This window comes from Astyanax mexicanus, chromosome 11 (genome assembly GCF_023375975.1).
Source record: "Astyanax mexicanus isolate ESR-SI-001 chromosome 11, AstMex3_surface, whole genome shotgun sequence".
NCBI lineage: Eukaryota > Metazoa > Chordata > Actinopteri > Characiformes > Acestrorhamphidae > Astyanax > Astyanax mexicanus.
This window is the reverse complement of record NC_064418.1, coordinates 36,714,244-36,733,879: the sequence shown is the minus strand read 5'-3', so window position 1 is coordinate 36,733,879 and position 19,636 is coordinate 36,714,244. Positions and strand designations below refer to the sequence as shown.

Here is a 19,636-nt window from a genome sequence, read left to right as displayed (position 1 = left end):
CTAAAAGCTACTGCAGATAATGGGAGTTGAACTGTTTCATGTGCAGCATGTAGAAAAAGTGAATTTTAAGGGAAGGAGACCTTTAAAGTGCTATATCTTCAGTGTTGTCTCAAAAATATATAATAAAATATTTACAAAAATGTGAGGGGTGTACTTGTGACTTGTACTTGTGTGATACTATAGTGCCCTTCTCACTGCGAGAAAGACTCCATTTATAGCTATATTACAAGGTCACAATTGAATATATTAGTGGCTGCAGTGGGAGTATTGAAGAATTGGATCCAACCAAGGTTATTACCTTGAAGGAAGCACCCTAATCTCTGCACTATGGTGTAAGGTAACTGCATAGAATACAGGAATACAGGACTACCCATGGACTACTACATACCCCCTAACCATACTTAGTCCCACAAAAAAAAGAATTCACACCCCCAGTGTCCACTCTTTACTAGGCACAATTCTCATGTTTCACTACTGTGTTTTTTCTTTCCCCTTGTAAATACTTCTGACATTTGACTAAAGTAGATGATCACATACAAATATATGAAATACTAAGTGAGGAACTAATCTATAAGTAATACCAAAACATATTATGTCACATTAGTTTGTTTATGGTAGATAAATTAGGTAATTAGATAAGAAAAAAGTCCAGTGAATTGGATGGTCTTACCACAGGGCTATAAAGGTGTTGAACAAAGATGTGTTTTGACAGCTGTGAACTTTACCATTAGTGGTATTACATGCCTACAACTACTGAAGTAATTAAAATGTCGTAACAGTTACAAAACACAAGCATATGGTACCATTTTAAGCTTATGTTTTGATTCTTCCAGTCACAAAAATGGCTGCACAGTCGCAGTAACATCACATACAGCAGCCAAATTCTGTCAGACTTTTTTTTTTTTTTTCGTCGACTTCTTCACTGATTATTATGGAGCTGCTTATGCACATGTTAATTTGAGTCACATTGACTCTAGTCTAAACATATATTAAATGCTAATCCTAGTGACTATAAGAAACATCTCAAAAGTGGTCTCAAAGTGAAGCAACCAAAGGTCTAGAGCTTCTGCTGCATAATGCATAATGTGTAGCTCCACCTATAACAGTATAATAGTACCGTATTTTACAGCCTATAGGGCGCACTATATTATAACAATATCAATGAAAATCGATTTGTAAAAAATCTCTTTTACCTGACAGGTAAAATTTTTAGGAAAATTAAAGGATTTTCAGTGCACCTTATAGTGCAAAATATACGGTATATAGTTTAAATGACAAAACATCTCATTTTTCATCTCATTTTTCTACTCCAAACTGATTTTTTTTTTTTCTTTTTTGCCTTATCACTCCCTACAGATATGAGTTTTTAAAACATTATACTGATATATCGTAACAAGACAACAAGGCAAGACTGTCAGCAGGACCTCCATTGTGCCCTTTGAGTTGTAATAGAACTCACGTGAGTTGCAGATTTTCTTTTAAACATTATATTCATTGAACAAATTAGACCTCCAGGATAAAAATATGGATACCACTTTAAAATAAGTCTACTTTTATAAAGGGTTTATAACTGATCTACAATTGGTTCATTAATGGTTACTAATAAGGTGGTAAATGCCTTAAAAATAATTAATAATCAGTTATAACACATACGTAGAAAGGGCAACAATATAGAATGCTGTGGGTTTACTATTTGGCAAACAACAGGTCATTGTTGTACTTTCTACGTATGTGTTATAACTGATTATTAATGATTTTTAAGGCATTTACAACCTAATTAGTAACACAATAATTGCAAACCCTTAATAAAGGTATTATAAAGGTCTTATTTTAAAGTGGTACCAAAATATGCTTTGCTTTAACGCTTAAACTCATTAAGATGGTCTGAGACATGAAAGGTCTGGGGGAAAAAGTGGTGTGCCTACCAACTGTGCAGATCTGGTTGCAAATTTGACAACATGGTGGACAAATCTGACTTTATTTCTATAGAACAGAGGTGAATGGAACCATGGATTTCTTTTATTAAACTATGTTTTATGGTTAAAATGTCCCTTATTTGTCACATTTTAACCAGCATTTCAAATACTATCCGGGTACCTCGATTTGCCTTCCATATAGCAAAGTAAACATTGTGAGGAAAGAGTGTGTATTGATCTCAAGCTGCTGCTATATATAGACCTACTTTAGCATGACCTCAGAGGTTCCCCTGCCTCAGCTATGCAGCCTAAGATAGATGTTTAAATTCTGACATCTTTCTCGCTGCTGACGTTTGTGACAGGTTATCTGACAAAATCATCTGAGCATGTTCTCACATCATTTCTAAAAGCATATTCTGCTTAGTCTAGTTCTTATTGAGTACAGAATACAGTATGATGATCTTATCTCTCATGATTAATGAGAAAAACTTATGTTTATATACACTCACAGCTTTATACTGTAGCTACAGTGTTATTTTCTGACTGCTTCTCTTCTTAATTAAAGAGCTGAGTGTGAGATGGTGGGAGTCTGGCTGTGTAGACCCTCCCCGCTCCCCACTCTCTGCTCCTCATGGCCTGCTACTTCCCCCTGTGAGGAATCGATGGCAGTGTGAAAGCTTCTTATAATCTATAACTCATATCACTTGTGCAGTGCCAGCACTTCACAGGCTAAACTCACTTAGGAAGACTTGAGGTTCAGGCCGATTGGATGTGTGTGTGTCTGTGTGTGTGTGTGTGTGTGTGTAAGTGTGTGTGTGTGTGTTTGTAGGCATGCCAGTATAAAGGAGAGAAACAGTGGTTGCAAGGTTGACCATATATTTTATTTTATCATTATCATGATGATTTCATTATTTCATGTTACTCTGTTTGCTTAGGTGTTTCTAAATGGTTTTCATATTATTACAGTATAATAAGGTAAGGAAGAAAAAAATATCTAAAATTTGAACCCCACTCAATCCTTTGCAATGTAAAACCTAGGCATGCAAAGAAAATATTGTATACATGTAACCCTGAATCACACATGAGGAAGTCAGGGAACTCAAATATACGTTTTAAATATATCTCAATATATGTTTTAACAGTCATTTGAAAGAAGAATGGCATTATGTAAGGTATATTTAGCAGCAAGTGTCAGTTTAATGTACAGTATTTTTCGCAATATAAGGGGCACTTAAAATCTTTTAAGTTTCCCAAATAATCATCAGTGCATGTATGAATTTTATCAGTCAGGTTGTAAAGAGCAGTAAAGCCACTCCACTGAAGTACAGAGTTATATCCAGTTATATCCAGCACTGACACTGGAGCAGTATTACTATTAGTTCAGTATTAGTATTATCGGCCTGTAGTCTGCTGCCAACCCTGGCTAGCAATACTGGAGTAGCATTAGCATTACCCGCTAACTCCGCTAGTTAAAAAAGTGCTAGCTCTTTTGTCGTTCAGAGGTGAGTATTATTAAAATAAGCTACATGAGATGAGAACTGCTAGCTAATATCGCACTAGCTTACCAGAATACTCAGGGTTCCACATTTTAGCGCTGTCAGCTGGCGTTCACTTGCGCTAGTGGTTAGCCGCTAATGCTAACGCTGCTGCACCCAGCCTTCGTCTAAATCTGGAAATCTAAGCTTACTGTAAATAAACAGAAGCGCTTTACTTTTATTATTTTTATTTTTTTAAGAGTTACAGTTTTTGGCAAGAACTGCTAAATTAAAAGAAAAATATGGCGACACCCCTGTTTGACACTTATTGTGCCTTATAAACCGGTGTGCCTGTTGTTTAGTGTGAAAAATACACTAAACAACCCTCTCGGACAGTTTGTTTTCTCTATTTTTTTGCTTTAATAAAATGTCAGCAGAAAGTCACTGATAACATGGCCGTGTTTTAGTAAGTGTAGTAATGTTACTGTTTGCCATATCGCTCGTTTTTGCTGTGAGCGTGTGTGTTTGGTTGTGCCAGCCTACGATTGTGCCTGCATGCTTTCTAGCATTTCATCTCAATGACTCGGATGTTTTAGAGGACAGAGTAGAAAGTGTGTTTTGCCGGCAGTAACACTGAGCCACTTGGACGCTTCTCTCTGTCTTCAATCCAGTGAGCTCCTCTGCTCGTCTGCCAGTGTCTGCTGCCTAGGGCCACCGCCAGAGGCTTACACACATCTTGTGTGTGGTTGTGTGTGTGTAGTTGTGTGTGTGTGTGTGTGTGTGTATCTGTGTTTCTGCATGACCAATCTCATCCCGGCTCTTTCCTCAGCCTGTTACTGTCGCTGTGTCTCAAATACAGTCACAAAAGGAGGCATCTCGCCTTCAAACAGCACATCTCTTCATCTCTCTCTCTCTCAGAGAGTTTCTACTCCTCTATCTCTCTATCCCCCTCCCTCCCTCTCTCCCTCCTCCCTTCCCTCCCGCCCAGAGGGAGGAAGCGCTGCGTGTTTCTGTGCGTGTTGAATTTATATGACCGGCTCAGAGGAATAAATGATTGCCCTTCAGTTGAAATTGACACGGCTGGTAATTTATGTCCTCGGGAGAAAGTGATCAGATGTCTGTATGTAAGAGTAATGACCGGCACGCTGCTCAAACAAGCCGCCCGGCCGCCACAGATGATGAAACGCTTGAGTCAGCTGGAAAAAGAGCAGGAACTCAGGGGTTTTTAGTTTTTCACTGATGCTTGTCCTGTCTGAGGGAGAGAGAGGGAGAGAGAGAGAAGGCCATATCTGAACAAATTGGAGCAGAGATGTGGATTATTAGCTGTATTTGTCTGGATTTATTTTTTACTCTGTGGGTATTTATGTATTCCCGCTGCTGACTGCATTATATGTGTGCTGCACATGATGGAGTAATAGAAGCTATTTATCAGAGCTGATATTAATAATCCTCCTTTTCTTTACACGCTGTACGACTCTGATTAAAAATGACCCGTCACAAAATCTCTACACATGCTACACCTTGCCTCACTAGATCACCCAGCATGAACATGCCATTTAATTAAAAAACACATCAGTACATTTTGCCTTAATTTCTTAAAAAATCAGCTGCTTTACTGTCTGTCATTCGTTTATATGAATACTTCATACTTGCCACATTGTCTGTCATTTTCTTAGAAATTTTCATATATATTAAAATATATTTGAAAGACTGTAAGTGTGGATGAAACATGGCCGTTTTCTACAGTAGTATTTACATTTGGCAGAGGACCCCAGAAGAACACTTGGAGAAACAGACTATTCACTGTGTATTTCAGCTTCAATAACCTTAAATCTGTAATTATCGAAAACTAATACAAATTCTGCATGGTGAAAGTAGCTCTATAATAGCACGAGCTTCTACATCAGAAAGTGTTGGAGGACATACTGTATTTTATATTATAAGGCGCACTATCAATAAACGTCTATTTTTTTTGTCTATTTTCATACATAAGGCGCACTGGATTATAAAGCACCTTTTAAGCAAAAAAAAAAGTAAGGAACAAGATGGTCACCATGTTTCCCTTCTAATTTAGCAGGTCTCACCTCTGGGTGGTGGTGAGGGGTTAACTAACTTAACTAAAGCTTGCTTAAGTAAACAAAACGGTAATTCTTTATTAAAAAATAAAATAAAATCTTTTAAAGTCAAATGAGCACTGGATGTTAATCTACACAGATTTCTCTCCTGAAAACTGTTTATTTTTGGTAAGTAAAGCGCTTCCATTTATTTAAAGTAAGTGCGGTTATCAGCAGCGCTAGCCATGATTAGCATCAGTGCTAGCGACTGTTAGTAGCACTTAGCGATATTAAATGCCGCCCAACAGCACTACACTGAGGAACCCTGAGTCTTCCGGTAAGCTAGGGCATGATTAGCTAGCGGTTCGTGCCACGTAGCTTGTTTGAACACAGTAAACACGCAGACGACAGTCTGGTATACTCACCTCAGCCTGAAAAAAAAAGCTAGCACTGCAGTTAGCAGCTAATGCTAATATTGCTCCAGCCTTGGTGCTGGAGAAACTTTACTGAAAGTCCTATATAAAGCTGTAATACAGCATAGTGGCTTTATTGCTCATTAATACCTGACTGGTAAAATTCATTCACAATATTTAGACCATTGCAGATTTATTTCATTATCTTTAAGTACTGATTATTACAATTCTGAAGGCTTTTACTTCATGAAATATGAAACTAGTTTATGTAATGCATGAATGGAAGACCTGGAATTTATAGTAATTCTAGGCAGTAAATAAACATTACTCACATTCATTTGTTCACCTAGTATATTTAAAATGCATATAGAGCATCATGTCAAACATTGCAGCTGCTTTTAAGAATATCTTGACTTTATTGAGCAGGATTTTAGGGATTATTATTACAGCTTTTATACTTCTGTATTACATTTTTAGCTTTTTGATGTCAGTGAGGGTAAATGTGAGTCAGTGTATGACAGTGTATGTGATCCAACTATATATATATATATTTTTTTTTTTCTGTGTTACTAAGAAACACACTAAAAATAATAATCACTGATGTCAGCAGTAGGTCAATAAGTACAGATACACTAACCAAACAGTTCTGTCTAATAGCTCAGCTTATGCATCTGACGTTTCTGATTGACACTAGTTTGAAAAGTGCAGAAGTGTCGTTTAAAAACAGTTATGCTGTCCCTACATTACTATACCAGTCATTCAATTACCACTGTGAGCTGCATTAGCTGTTTGATGGGCATGTGTGCAGTGGTGTGTGTGTGTGTTTGTCAGTAATGGCAGTGGTGTCTCAAGTGCGGGTCGCCATGAAGGGAGAAGCAGCGTGACTGTCTGCGTCAGTCTCTTCTGCTTGAATTCCTCCACCGCCTCTGCTCTCCTCTGTTCGGCATGCCGTGAAATAGCTTTCTGTAGGCCATTAGCTCTGGAGGAGTGGAGCCAGTGGAACCTGCTCCCGTGCAGAGCTGTCCCTGTAGCCTGAGATACATACAGGGAGCAGCATCGTAGCATTGCTTCTGCTGCTATTGCTGCTCCAGTTAGTCAGACTGGACCCCCTGAACTCATGCTGACTGTTTCCAGACCTAGAGGAACCTTCTGCTCAACAGGTGCTCACTGTGTTCTTTCTTTTTCTGAATTAGATGACCAGCATGAGATCAGAATCACTACATATACACCCAGGCCACACTTTACTAGAGAGCTTTTCTGACTAATGGTCTGTAATTGGAGTCAAAGTTGGGATAGAGGATTGAGTGTCAGCCCATATCTGGCCATACATACATATACGTTTTCACACACGTACACACTCACCCATTCACACACACCAGACAATTTAGAGTAACCAGTTAACCTGATCTACAAGCTTTAAGACTGTGGGGGAAACCAGAGTCCCTGGAGGAAACCCACACAGACACAGGAGATCATGGAAACTCCACCCAGACTTGAACCCAAGACCCCTAATCTTACTAAAATGGGCTCTTTCCAAATTCAGTTTTTAGAAGGACTAGTACTACTGGCGCACCATCAATGAACGTCTGTTTACTGCTCTATTTTCATACATAAGGCACATCGGATTATAAGGCACATTATACGAAACTAGTAAGGAGCAGATGTGTCGCCATGTTTTTCTTCTAATTTAGCAGATCTCCCTGCTTGGTGGTGGTGGTAAAGCTAGGTGCTGGAGGTTAATCTACACATATTTTTCTCCTAAAACCTGTGTATTTGGGTCAGTAAAGCACTTCCATTTATTTACAGTAAGCTTAGATTTCCAAATTTCCACTAAGGCTGGGTGCAGCAGCAGCAGCATTAGCATTAGCAGCTAACTGCTAGCACTATGCGCTAGTAAATGCTACGTGACAGCGCTACACTGAGGAACCCTGAGTGTTCCGGTAAGCCAATGCGATATTAACTAGCAATCTATCCCATGTAGCTTTGTTTTATAGTGTTAAACGTGCATGCTACAGTCTGATAATACTCACCTCTGAATGGCGAAAGAGCTAGCGCTTAGCATGATTAGCGGCTAATGCTAATACTGCTCCAGCCTTGGTGCTGGAGAACTAAACTGAAGCTCCTCTATAGCGCTGTGCTTCAGTGGATGTGGTTTTACTGCTCCTTACAATCTGACTGGTAAAATCTCAAAACATAATTAATTAACAGTAACTGTATAGTACACATGTATATTGAGTGAACATATGTAATCATTACAGCTGAACAATAAGCCTAGAGTTGAAGATTAAATGTTCTATTAGCGGAGAGAGAGTTATAAATGAATCAGATGTTCTTCTCTGGCCATGGTCCAGTTATTAAGTATGATAAACCCAATAGTTGGATCCCTTCATGCAAACAAATTAGAAATAATTACGTAATTATGTTTGGCTATGTTTTTACTGCAGGTCAAATATGTATATCGTCATGCATTGTATGTTAATGTATGTAGTTTAGGCTTGAGATCAACCAAGTTCATTTTCATTTTCATTTTTTTTTTTTTTTTTTTTTTTTTTTAAAGCATCAATGAGCGAGAAAACCATATGGAGAGATTAGTTTCAGCCCAGGCAAAGCCCAGTTTCTCCATGACTAAACTCATTTATAGCTTATTAACATTTAACAAGTGCCATTTCCAGCCCTGAGTGTTGGCCTTGCTCTGGCAAACACTTGATAATGTCACGGGTGAGCGTTTAGGTGGTGGGATGAGGAGGTTTGTTTGGAGGCACCACCTGTCAGGACAGTTTTAATAAGGGAATGGGGGGATTCGGTGGCACTGGCCAGGCAGAAAGCTGCATACCTGCCAGTCATCTGCTCTGCCTGCGACCCAGCTTCTCCCACAGCGCTTTTGTTTACGTTTACTTCACTCGCACTGCGCAGTGGAGGCAAGGATTTAATCTCAGTTCTTGCATATGCATGAGTTCCAAAGCCTGATCTATGGGGACAGGTGGGAAATACTCACTCATTCTCCACTGAGAGACCTTACATACACACAAACACATACACACACACACAGACACTACAGGCGGGTACATACAATCTCTAGGTACAAACACACATGCATTCACTTACAAAGTTGTACGGATTAACTCAAAAATACACATATCTCCACACACTGTCGGGCCCAGGAGAGGTTTTCGTAAATACCTGTGAAAATGAAGCATTTTTAACCAGCTTTTGCAGATGTTATCAGCTGTGTTTGGGCAAAGGATTTATTTCATCTCAGCTAAAGAGTGCCTCTTCTAGCATCTCTCCCTCTCTCTCTCTCTCTCTCTCTCTCTCTCTCTCTCTCTGTGTTTCTGTTGTACTCTGTTTAACACTTCACCTCCAGATGAATCTCTCCTGAATTTCAGTAATCTCTCACTCGCAGAGTGGTGCCTGGATGTGTGAGATAATCTACTAAACTCTTGGAGTGAGACCCATCAAAATGAATGAGTCGCTCCTCGTTTCAAATGAGGAACACTGTCATTAGCGCCTCTCCTCTCATCCCTGCGCCTCGGGCACAGTCACCAGCGAGGGTCGTGGCTTTCCCCCCTTTATGTGTCTGTGTGAGCTTGAGTTTGAACTTGCTTTGGGAGACTCTTAGTAGAAGTTAGCAGAAGCTGCTGCGTTTAGAAGGTAGTTTGAGGACAAAGGGAGCACTGTGGGGTGAATGTGAATGAGCCGTGGCCAGAATGAATGGGGAGCTTCATAATCACAACCATTACTTTGCTAAAAAAGCAAAAAATAAATAAATAAATAAAACGTTGACATGATCTGTTGTATGGGGAAAAAAATCTGTCGATTACCTGCGCTGAAAATTAGCTTTAATGCCACTCATCTGGAGGTGACTTAGTGCTGGCCGATATGGGAAAAATCCTATATCATGATATGGAAGTTTTTATATCACGATAACGATATGTCATGATATACCAGATTTGAGTATGTTTTCAGTTATTCTTAAAAAACATATGACAAAATAATATCATTGCTTACTTTTTTTTCAACTTTATTTCAAAGTGACATTAAACCAAACTTTCAGTGCAGCAATATATATGTATCAGATGAAAACAGATAAGGTAGATGCAGTAGCATTTTTTTTTCAAAGTTATACAGGTATTTAAATTGAGTTATTAAACATTATGAAGCTTTTTTGCGAAGATTACTTTATTATCACTTATATAAACCAAGTTTATGCAAAGTGACCACACCAATACATTTCATCATAGCCTACTTTATATATTTGCATGAATAATTGATGAATTTACTGTAGAAACGATAGAGACGATAGAAGGTAAGAAGCACGATAGACACTTTTTTTTATCGTCCCCACGATATTTATCGTCATATCGCACAGCAATAAGGTGACTGTTTTTTATATATATATGTACCAGGTATATATGGTTTCTCCTACCTACTACACTCACTTACTCTCACTTTCTCTTTCTGCTCTCTTGGTCTTTTTTTCTTTTTACTAGCCTAAGGACTAGCTATGGCCCACACAATGGCTTCTCCTTCTGAAATGCTTTTAAAAAATTGTACAAAGAAAAATGTGAATAAAAGACACTTATTTCCTCCATTCTTTTCATCTGCAAAGCTTTCTGCCGTCGTCTACCTAAGCTTTCTGTGCCCCCTCTCTCAACCGGTACCCCCATTCCCAGGTAATGTCTGTCTGTCCCTTCATCTTATTATCGTGAAGACATGCCCTGAAGACATTTCTGTGTTCAGAGATGGTGAGAAGAAATGTGCTTAATATGCAGGCAGTGGGGCAGCCATTACGAGCGCTGGAAAAAGGTGGTGGCGGCGGCTCTCTGTGAGCGTATATATTTAAAACCAGTTCATTGAGACAGATGACACAATTTCTCCACTTATTGCCCTCGGAAAAGCAGCCGGTTTTCCATAATGGCCCTAACCTTCATCCGTCAGTCACTGCTAAATCTACTGGAGTAATATCCTCATGGATAACATGTCATTATTTATAATTTATTAAGTCTTCTATGTATGTCAGGGTGATATTCTTGCAGCCTCAAACTTCTGTCGTCCTTCTACATCTTTTGTGATAGGAAAAAGAGCGGGGGGATGGGATGAGACAGGATGAGGACAGAAGCAGCAAAGAGTGCTTTAAAAAAAAAAAAGTCTCTTCAGTACATAAAACGTCTGGCTCTGAATACGCATTATAAAAGCTGTGGAAAAATAAGACTGGGAAGCCGGGTAAACAAATCCAATTGAAAGCTTGAATATGTGAAGGGCTTCTCTCAAATCTGCGAGCTGAATGGCCGAGGATAAGCCTCTCTCTTAAGAGATTGCCTGTCTTGTTAATGTAATGTGGAGAGTTAATCTGGCTCTTCCTTGACTTGGGGATGGGGGTTAGTCCAGGAGGGGTGCTGGACTGTTAGGCTCCTTCCTGTTTTCAGTAACATAATCTGGGATCTAGCCTTCTACCCCCTCCTCATGGCTCCCAATGCTAAATCCCCAATAAGCGGCCTTTGTGAGCTGCTCTTTTGCAGCTCTTTCAGGCCTTGATTACGTGGCCCAGCAGGTATTGGGTAGAGAGAAGGTAACTTTCATCACTGCTGTTAATGGAGAAGGGAAAGGAGCAGGACCAAAGCTGGGCTTAAATAGAAAATAGAAGCCGAAATGACTTGCACTATTCATGTCATATAATCAGCTCTGTGGTAATCCATCAGTATTTGACTGGAAAGGATGGATGTGTTGTTGTTGTGTAGGATGCAGTGGATCTTCTTTGACTCTGACTCTGACTCTCAGTGTTCTCTCCTCTTTAACAGATGCCACTGAGGAATCCAGACCCTAGGCTGGCACCCCGCTACGAAGATGTGGAGCGCCAGTACGCCTCCCTGCCCAGGTAAATCCCAACATCTGCCTCTTATACTCTGTAGGGTCAAACTTAAAGCATGGAGAGTAAAGTATGAATGGCATTTCCACTTAAAACTCTCCACGAAACCCTTAGACTTAAGCCCTGCTCCCAGTTCAGTGAAGCTGACTCATTCTGACTCATTCAGGTGAAGCAACTAAATGATTTACGTAAGTGTTCTCTGATTTTTATTTTTTTTATTTATTTTTTTTTTTTGGTTTTGCATTGATGTCACTTTCGTCTTTCGTCTAGCTTCTGCTGCTATGGCTGCATGTTAATTGCTTGTATAGAAGGGAGGTGTATGAACAGTACAGCAGGGCATGGCGTCCTGTCATCACTCAAGTTTTTCTTAGCTTCTTTCCAGTCAACACAGTCTACAGAAGTAAAAAAAGAAATTGTTACCACTCACACGAGTCTGAGCCAGCGTGGGATGATACAACGTGACCGTGGTAACCGTGAAAAAGAGGCTTTGACATATAATCTGAAATCAGAGGAAGAGAGAGAGAGAAAGAGAGAGACTGAGAGAGAGGAAGAAGACAGTAACGTAGAAACACAAGCAGTCAGAGAAGTGGGAGAGAGAGAGAGCGAGGAAAACGAGAACGATGGACAAAGATCGGGTGCAAAAGACGCAAGAAGGCCCACGGTCTGTCAAAAGAGTGGATAGAGAGGAGAAGAGAGGTTATATGATGGACAGTGGAGAAAAGGATTTCGAGAGTGAATGTGAGTAAGCGAGAAAGAGAGAGAGAGAAGGTGAGGGAAGAAGAAAGAAAGCGGGGAGCCGTCAGCCTCTTTCTCTCTCACGCAGTGCTGAGTAATCCTCTTTAAAGCTTATAATTAAATCTGGAGTGTCTGCCTTCTGAGGCCTCTCTCCGCCTGGGAATTCACCTGATCCTCTCCTCAGAGACTGCCAGGCAGAGCCAGTGCTGCAACCTAATACCCTGACACATCTCCGGGCCTGCATAGGGTTACAGCAGCACTGCTTCCTCTCCTCCATCCCGCTTTCTTACTCTATACATCCCAGAACAGAACAGCAGAACTGCAGTAATGACGTGTGCATGTTTTCTCACACTGAGCAAACAGAGCTCCTGCTAGCACAACAGCACACTGTCCACTCAATGGCTTTTTCTCTGTGAGCTGATACAGACATAAAAATACCATATATGCTATTTAACAATAAATCACCCCAGATTGTGTAAACTTGTAAACTTGGCTTGCAAACTAGGTTTACAGGTATGATCTGATTAGACACTTGATCATGAACTTTGCTGTGGAGTGGCACTCTTATTAAAGGAGAACTCCGGTGTAAAATGGACTCTTGTTGTAGTAAAACATGATAAAAAGTACTTATCTTTGATGAATAGAACACCTCTGCTCTTCCATAGCGTTCCGAGATCCAAAAATCTGAACAGTTTGTCCAAACACCCTTTAGACTGGGTGACTCGGGGCATAATTTGCACCAATAAATGACTTTTTCCACCATTATCCAGGCTCACAATAGCTCTGATAATGACAGACATATATATATATAATGATAATATAATAATATAATATTATACTGATAATGACAGACATATATATATATATATATGTCATTATCAGTACACAATGATAGGGGCACTTGGTGCGAAAGCTAGCATTATGGGATGTAAACAGTGGTTTTGGCTACTTTAAGGCTGGATAACAGTGGAAAGATCTAATTAAATTCAATAAAAAATAAAATCTATTTATGCCCCGTGTCTGCTTCTTGGAACACTGTGGGAGAACAGAGGTGTTCTATTCATCAAAGGTAAATACTTTTTATCATGTTTTACTACACCAAAAGTCCATTTCACACCGGATATCTCCTTTAAACTGCAGGTGTGATAATCTGAGGAAAGCAATCACATACAACAGTCGCCCCTAGGTGTATGGGACATCCTGTAGCAGCATGTTGCCTCTAATGGCAGGAGCCCAACTGGCATTTTTAGCAGGATCATGCTCACCCACAGCATGGGTTTTCCAGGAATGTCTCCACCAGATCGCAACAGTTCCTTGGCCTTTTGTGGGACGAGGTGGGACGCCATATTTGGAGGTCATGCGTGTGCAGGATCTGCAGGCTAAACTGCAATATCTGTGGGAAAATGTGCTGCAGGATGACTTACAGAACCTGCATGCCTCAATGCCCAACCATATCTCATTTTGTATCAGGCTCAATGCAATCCAACAGGGTACTGGTGCCTACCGGTAGTAAATAAATACGCTTTTGTCTTAATACTGTAATCACTTACATCTATAATCATTACATCCATACATAAAAAGTTTAATTCAATTCCCAAGAACTTGTTTTTTAACAGTCAGTGACTGTAACCCAGGAAGTACTTAGAATTATCTTGCAGAACTTTGAGAAAGTGTCAGCGTTTATAAAACACTGCAGAAATAAAACATGACTGCCCCACTTATTCAGTATTCATCCTTTGCCCTAAAGCATTAATACAGGGAAGAAATTAGACTCCACACCTTCGATCTTTGCAAGGAAAAAAAAGTCGACTAAAGTTCGGCACTGAAGTTTTCATAAAGCCCCCTAGGGCCCACTTTTAAAATCATTTTCTCCTTTAAAATTACCTCGCCACTCCAACTCCATTATATTGGTTTGTGTTTTTTTAAGCTGACACAAATGTGGCGGAGTCGCTAGGCCTCCACCAGCCCTGCTTCAACAGCCCTGCTTCACTCTGCTTGTTATTCTAACCTCGACTCTGGCGCTCGTATTAGCGTCCCGCTTCTCAGTGGCCGGCGTTGGGGTCACTGGCCTCGCAGGTGGAGGAAGGTTGGGCTGTTAGACTGAGCCTGCAGCTCCTCCATATGTGCCCAATTATAACCATTACCAAAATAATACACACGGTCATTATCCAGCCCGCTCAGACTAGGGTCAACCAATCAGGAAAGCCGTTCACCCATACCCCCCCCACCCCAAAATCCGCAGATTATTGGATTAGCCGGCCGAGTCAAAGTTCCGTTTGATTCCGGCAGGGCTTTCATTGGATAGTTAGGGTGATAATTGGCTGATTAATGTGCAGATGGTGGCCTCTCTCGCTGAACTCGGGGTGAAGAGGCACATTGATTCAACTACTCGCACCGATCTGGAGCACGGACCAGTCACCCACTCACGCCTACGCCGTTTCTCAGACTGAACCGGGAACAAGCAATCAAGCCCCCTTTCTCACAACACTTGTGTCTACTCACAATGGAGACATTGTTATTTGGGAGAGCCTGGTCATGACTGTGTGTGTGTGTGTGTGTGTGTATGTGCATGTGTATGTTTGATAACCTGGGGGGTCCCATGTAGAGAACCTCTTGGCCTGTCTGTGCACTTTTAAACTTTTAAACGGGTTTAAAATCCGCTGCTCTGGGATCTGAACACAGCTTAAGAGACTTGCAGGAGCCTTTTTTCGGACGTTTGTTCGAACAGCACTCGCACGTCAGTCAGGCGAGCCGTCTCAGCGGAGCCGTCAGATTCTGAGCGCAGAACACCAGGAAAAGAACCCATGACAAGAAAAGGGGAAGAAAAAAGTTACGTTTGATGAGAGCTCTGAAAATAATGCCATATTTTCACTGTTCTGCCTGTTCAATGTTGCCCTGGCAACCAGCACCCACCATCTGTGCTGTGCTAGACCTCCTCACCCTATCTTTCCTTTTATTCTTCTTTCCACTATGTCTTCTGTCTTTTTTTCTACTTCCAGCATCTGTACATGCTGTATGTTCTGTTCGTTTTGTTTTTTTTCTACCCTAGAACATCCATAGATGATCGTGCTCTTATAGCATTTAGAGTTAAAATTTAGTTTGATCTTTTGAGACAAATAAAACGTGTTAAGGTTTAAAAAAAAAGTATTAACATCTGAAACTGAAATAATAAAAAAACAGAGCCTGTTGGTTTTTCTAAGTTGTCAGATCCCTTTAAATCAGGGTTACAAATCAGAGCTAATTGCAGACCTAACTATTATAAATACTGTATTATAAATAGAAAAAAGTGTAAGTAACAGAGCGGAATTGAAAAACTTGGGAATTATGCCAAGTTCTTTATAGAGACGTTTTTATTTATGTATTTATTGAATATGTCTAGATGTATCCTAGTCATCCTAATCGAGGAGGAGGGAAGTAAAGAAAAGAGCCCAAGGGCAGACACTGAGCAGAAAAACAGAAGGAGTGGAAACTTAAGAGAGCTGTGGAGTTTCTAGTCCTGTTTACTGTGCACATGTCAGACTTGGTGTAAAAGTCCCACAACCTTAAAAACGGCATGTGTCTTTGTCTGTATGAAAGGGCCTTAATTGGGTGCATAGGTTTGTTGACATATTGATTAAAAAGCTGTTAAAGGAGTTAACCTAGAATCGTTTGGAGTTTCTAACATGGTTTACAGAGCAAAAAATATGTCAGGCTTGGTGTGAAGGTCCCACTATATTAAAATTCCATCTAAAAGAGCCTTAATGGGTGTGTGTGTATGAAGGTGTGTTGACGTACTGACTGAAGCAGCGTTAAAGTCTTTAACCTGGCATGGTTTTCCTCCAGTGCTGAGTGTGTACGAGTGTCACCTTTACTGCAGGTGAACTGGGAGAGTGGAGGAGAGCTCCCTGTGTCGAATCAAGTGTGAAATTCGAGGCTCTGCTCCAGCCATCTCCTTCCCGATTGCCCCGATAACCACACAGGCGTGACTTCATTAGAGCAAAGCTCATTTAGCCCAGCTCAGACAGGCCACCGGGCATCAAGCAACGCCCCATTACCACGCCTGGCAGGTAGCAGACGGACAATGTTAGGTTAATGATCTAATCAAGCACGGGTTAATTTATTGATGGTTTCATTGGCTTCTGTGGTTAAGAACAATCAGTCCTGATTTTAAGCGTCCAGTGTGCCGGGAAGCAGACGGGGTGCTTGGCATTTCTGACTGCGTTCTAAAGCCACACTTCAAAGGCCGAGGAGGCATTCTCAACAGGTGCCGACCTTCAGCATTCTTCTGCCGCTGCCTCTCCGAGGGAATTCTCCCTGCACTGGCAGAAATTCAGATTTTAAAAATCTCCAGAGCTATTTCTGTCTGCGCAGCAGAGCCTAGGCTGAGACCACTTAACCACCTAACCCATCCCTTTAACCGTGCACTACCTGCCACTGTGTGTGTGTGTGTGTGTGTGTGGTGGCAGGTAGTGCACAGTCAGTTTCTCAGATTTTACTATTTAAATGCAAATTTTTCAGTAAAGTAAACATTGTTGTTTTATTGTATTTACTACTGGCAACATTCCTTCCAAATCCCAAATAGAAATATTGTCACTTTTGAGAGCATTTGTTTGCAGAAAATGAGAAATGGTACAAATTTTGCATTGACCGCCAACTTATTTAAATGTCAGTCAGCAACCGCAGGATGACGTCAAGTGACCTACAAAAAGAATGGCAAGTGGCAGCTGGGGCATAGTGCATAGAAACAACAGTTCAAAGTCTTGTAAAGCTAGAAAAAAGCTCTTTATAAACAAGAACAAACAAAAGCCAGGCTGAAGTTTGCAAAAGAGCACAAGGTTTGTACCATAGAAGACTGGCGTAAAATCATTTTCTCGAATAAGTCAAATTTACAGCTTTGCCCAACACCTGATCGTCTAATGGTTAGATGAAGACCCGGAGAGGCATACCAACTACAGTTTCTTGCACCTACTGTGCAATTTGTTGGAGGATCGGTGTTGATCTGAGCATGCTTTAGCAAGAATTGTCAGAATAGTTTTTTGTTTTTGTGAAAGATGCATAAATCAAGTCACATATAAGATTTTTTTTGGAAGAAAACTTGCTCTAGCAATGTTACCCATCTCTGAGGACTGTTTTCTAGACCTAAACCACATTGTAAACCTCTGGAATATAATCAATAGTAAGATGGATGATCACAAGCCATTCAAACCAAGCTGAACTGCTTGACTTTTTGCACCAGGAGTAAAAGCATAAAGTTATCCAAAAGCAGTGTGTATGACTAGTGGAGGAGAACATGCCAAGATGCATGAAAACTGAGTTATTCTACCAAATATTGATTTCTGAACTCTTAAAACATCATTTTTTTTATTCTAAATGAATATGTGCTTGTTTTCTTTGCATTCTTTGAAGTCTGAAAGCTCTGCATCTTTTTCATTATTTTGAACATTTTTCATTGTCTGCAAACAAATGCTCTAAAATACTATATTTTTTATTTGGAATTTGTTAGAAATGTCTGTTTTTTAGAACAAAATAACAATGTAGATTTTACTCAAACATATTCCTATAAATAGTTTAATTGGAGAAACTGATGATTTCTGAATTGGTCTCTTATTTTTTTTTTTTTTCAGAGCTATAGCTATATAGATACACACACACACAAGCCTCATGCTCAAGGCTGTGGATTGTGTGAGAATGTGCTCATTTCTTTAGTTGCTCGTTTTCACTGCTTTTTTTTCCCTTATCGCAGCTGTATAAAACGCAAAGCCTCATATTAAATTGCCGTTTCACTAGTGTTCAAGCTTCTTTTAATGTAATGCTGTAACTGATCTAAGCACAAATATTGAAAATAATAACTAACGTCTCCTAGTTCAGAATCTGTTCCCTGTGTTGTTGTATAATTACATTTCAGACAGAGAGCTATATAGCACATCTGATGGATAGTTATGTCATATATTGCGGTGAGGGCTAAAGCGTGTAATGGCAACCGAGCGTTTTTATGTTTTTTGTTTCCCTTAATAAAAGCCTGTGCAGGAATTCAATTCTTGGGAATTCTAAATAATCCTGCAGCAGGACTCTGGGCTTCTTTGAGCCTCTCTGTGGGAGCCGTGCTGGTGTCATGTGACTCTGAGAGGTCAGCAGCAGCGTGTGTGTGTGTGTGAGGGGTAAGGTGCACAGTTCCCGCGGGCAGCTGTGTAAACACTGCCCAGTCTCTTTAGAGTCCAGGGTGTCGGTCTCTGCAGCCAGGTGCACAATGGGGGATCTGCACTGACCTCACTGCAGTCCCCCAGCAGGCTGCTGACGGCACCTCTTCCACATTTGACTGACATACCAAGACTGACAGACGGATTTAAAGCCCTTCAGAACATAACTGTCAACTGCACGCTGCTCACACACACACCAAAGCCATCAAAACCCCACATGACAGTTCAACATCTCAACAGTGTGCTGCTGATATTAGAAGATGAGCGCTGGAGAAGGACATCTTGGGTTTCTGCACTGCTGCCTCACTAGTGCCGAATGATAATGGCATTTATCTTTCATTACTTTTCACTCCAGCTTTATTGCTCTTTTGTTTTGGTCTCTCTGTCATTGCGCCCTTATCGAGTTGGTAATGAAATCTCATTTTAAAAGTGAAACTTTGTTACCTGGAGTTTTATAAGTGCTTAACTGAGTTAGCAAACTGGCGCGGAGTCTCTCTCTGTGCCTGAGCCGGTGAGTCTGTTGAGGTGATGACTTTATGTATTGTAACTCTGTTTGGCCTCACAAGTGTCATCACAGTTTGAAAGTAATGATAGAACCAGTGTCATTTCCCTCTGCCTTACCCCACTGTGCTTAATAACCTGATGACAGGTTTTTAATATACGCTTCATGGTAGGGCTTATCTTAACCTGCATTTTGTCAAAGAAAGATTAAATTGGAGCTATTATAAGGTACGAACAGTACTGTGCAGTTGTTTTAGGCACCAAAGCAAATACCAAAGCAAACACTAATCCACTTATCACATCAATATTAGTGTTTTACCTAAAAAAAAGGCCCACATATGATTTAAACAGATGCAAATAAACATACATACAGTAAAACATAACAAGGACTTCTAATTCTTAGTATATTATAAAGTATAAAGTAAGTATATTATATCCTGTGAGCCGAGCTGAAGAACAAAGTGTAGAGATTCCAGATTTCTCCTGGATGCTCCTCAGCC

At 40.4% G+C, this 19,636-nt stretch overlaps 1 protein-coding gene across 8 annotated transcripts in view; it reads left to right on the top strand.

Moving 5' to 3' along the window:
* pard3bb (par-3 family cell polarity regulator beta b) overlaps nucleotides 1–19,636 on the top strand; it is a 367,820-nt gene that overhangs the window by 336,167 nt on the left and 12,017 nt on the right. For all 8 annotated transcript variants that reach the window (XM_022680248.2, XM_022680245.2, XM_022680244.2 and 5 more), the window contains one exon: nucleotides 11,657–11,733. In XM_022680248.2, coding sequence (XP_022535969.2) covers nucleotides 11,657–11,733 — 77 coding nt within the window. The remainder of the gene's footprint in view (nucleotides 1–11,656; nucleotides 11,734–19,636) is intronic.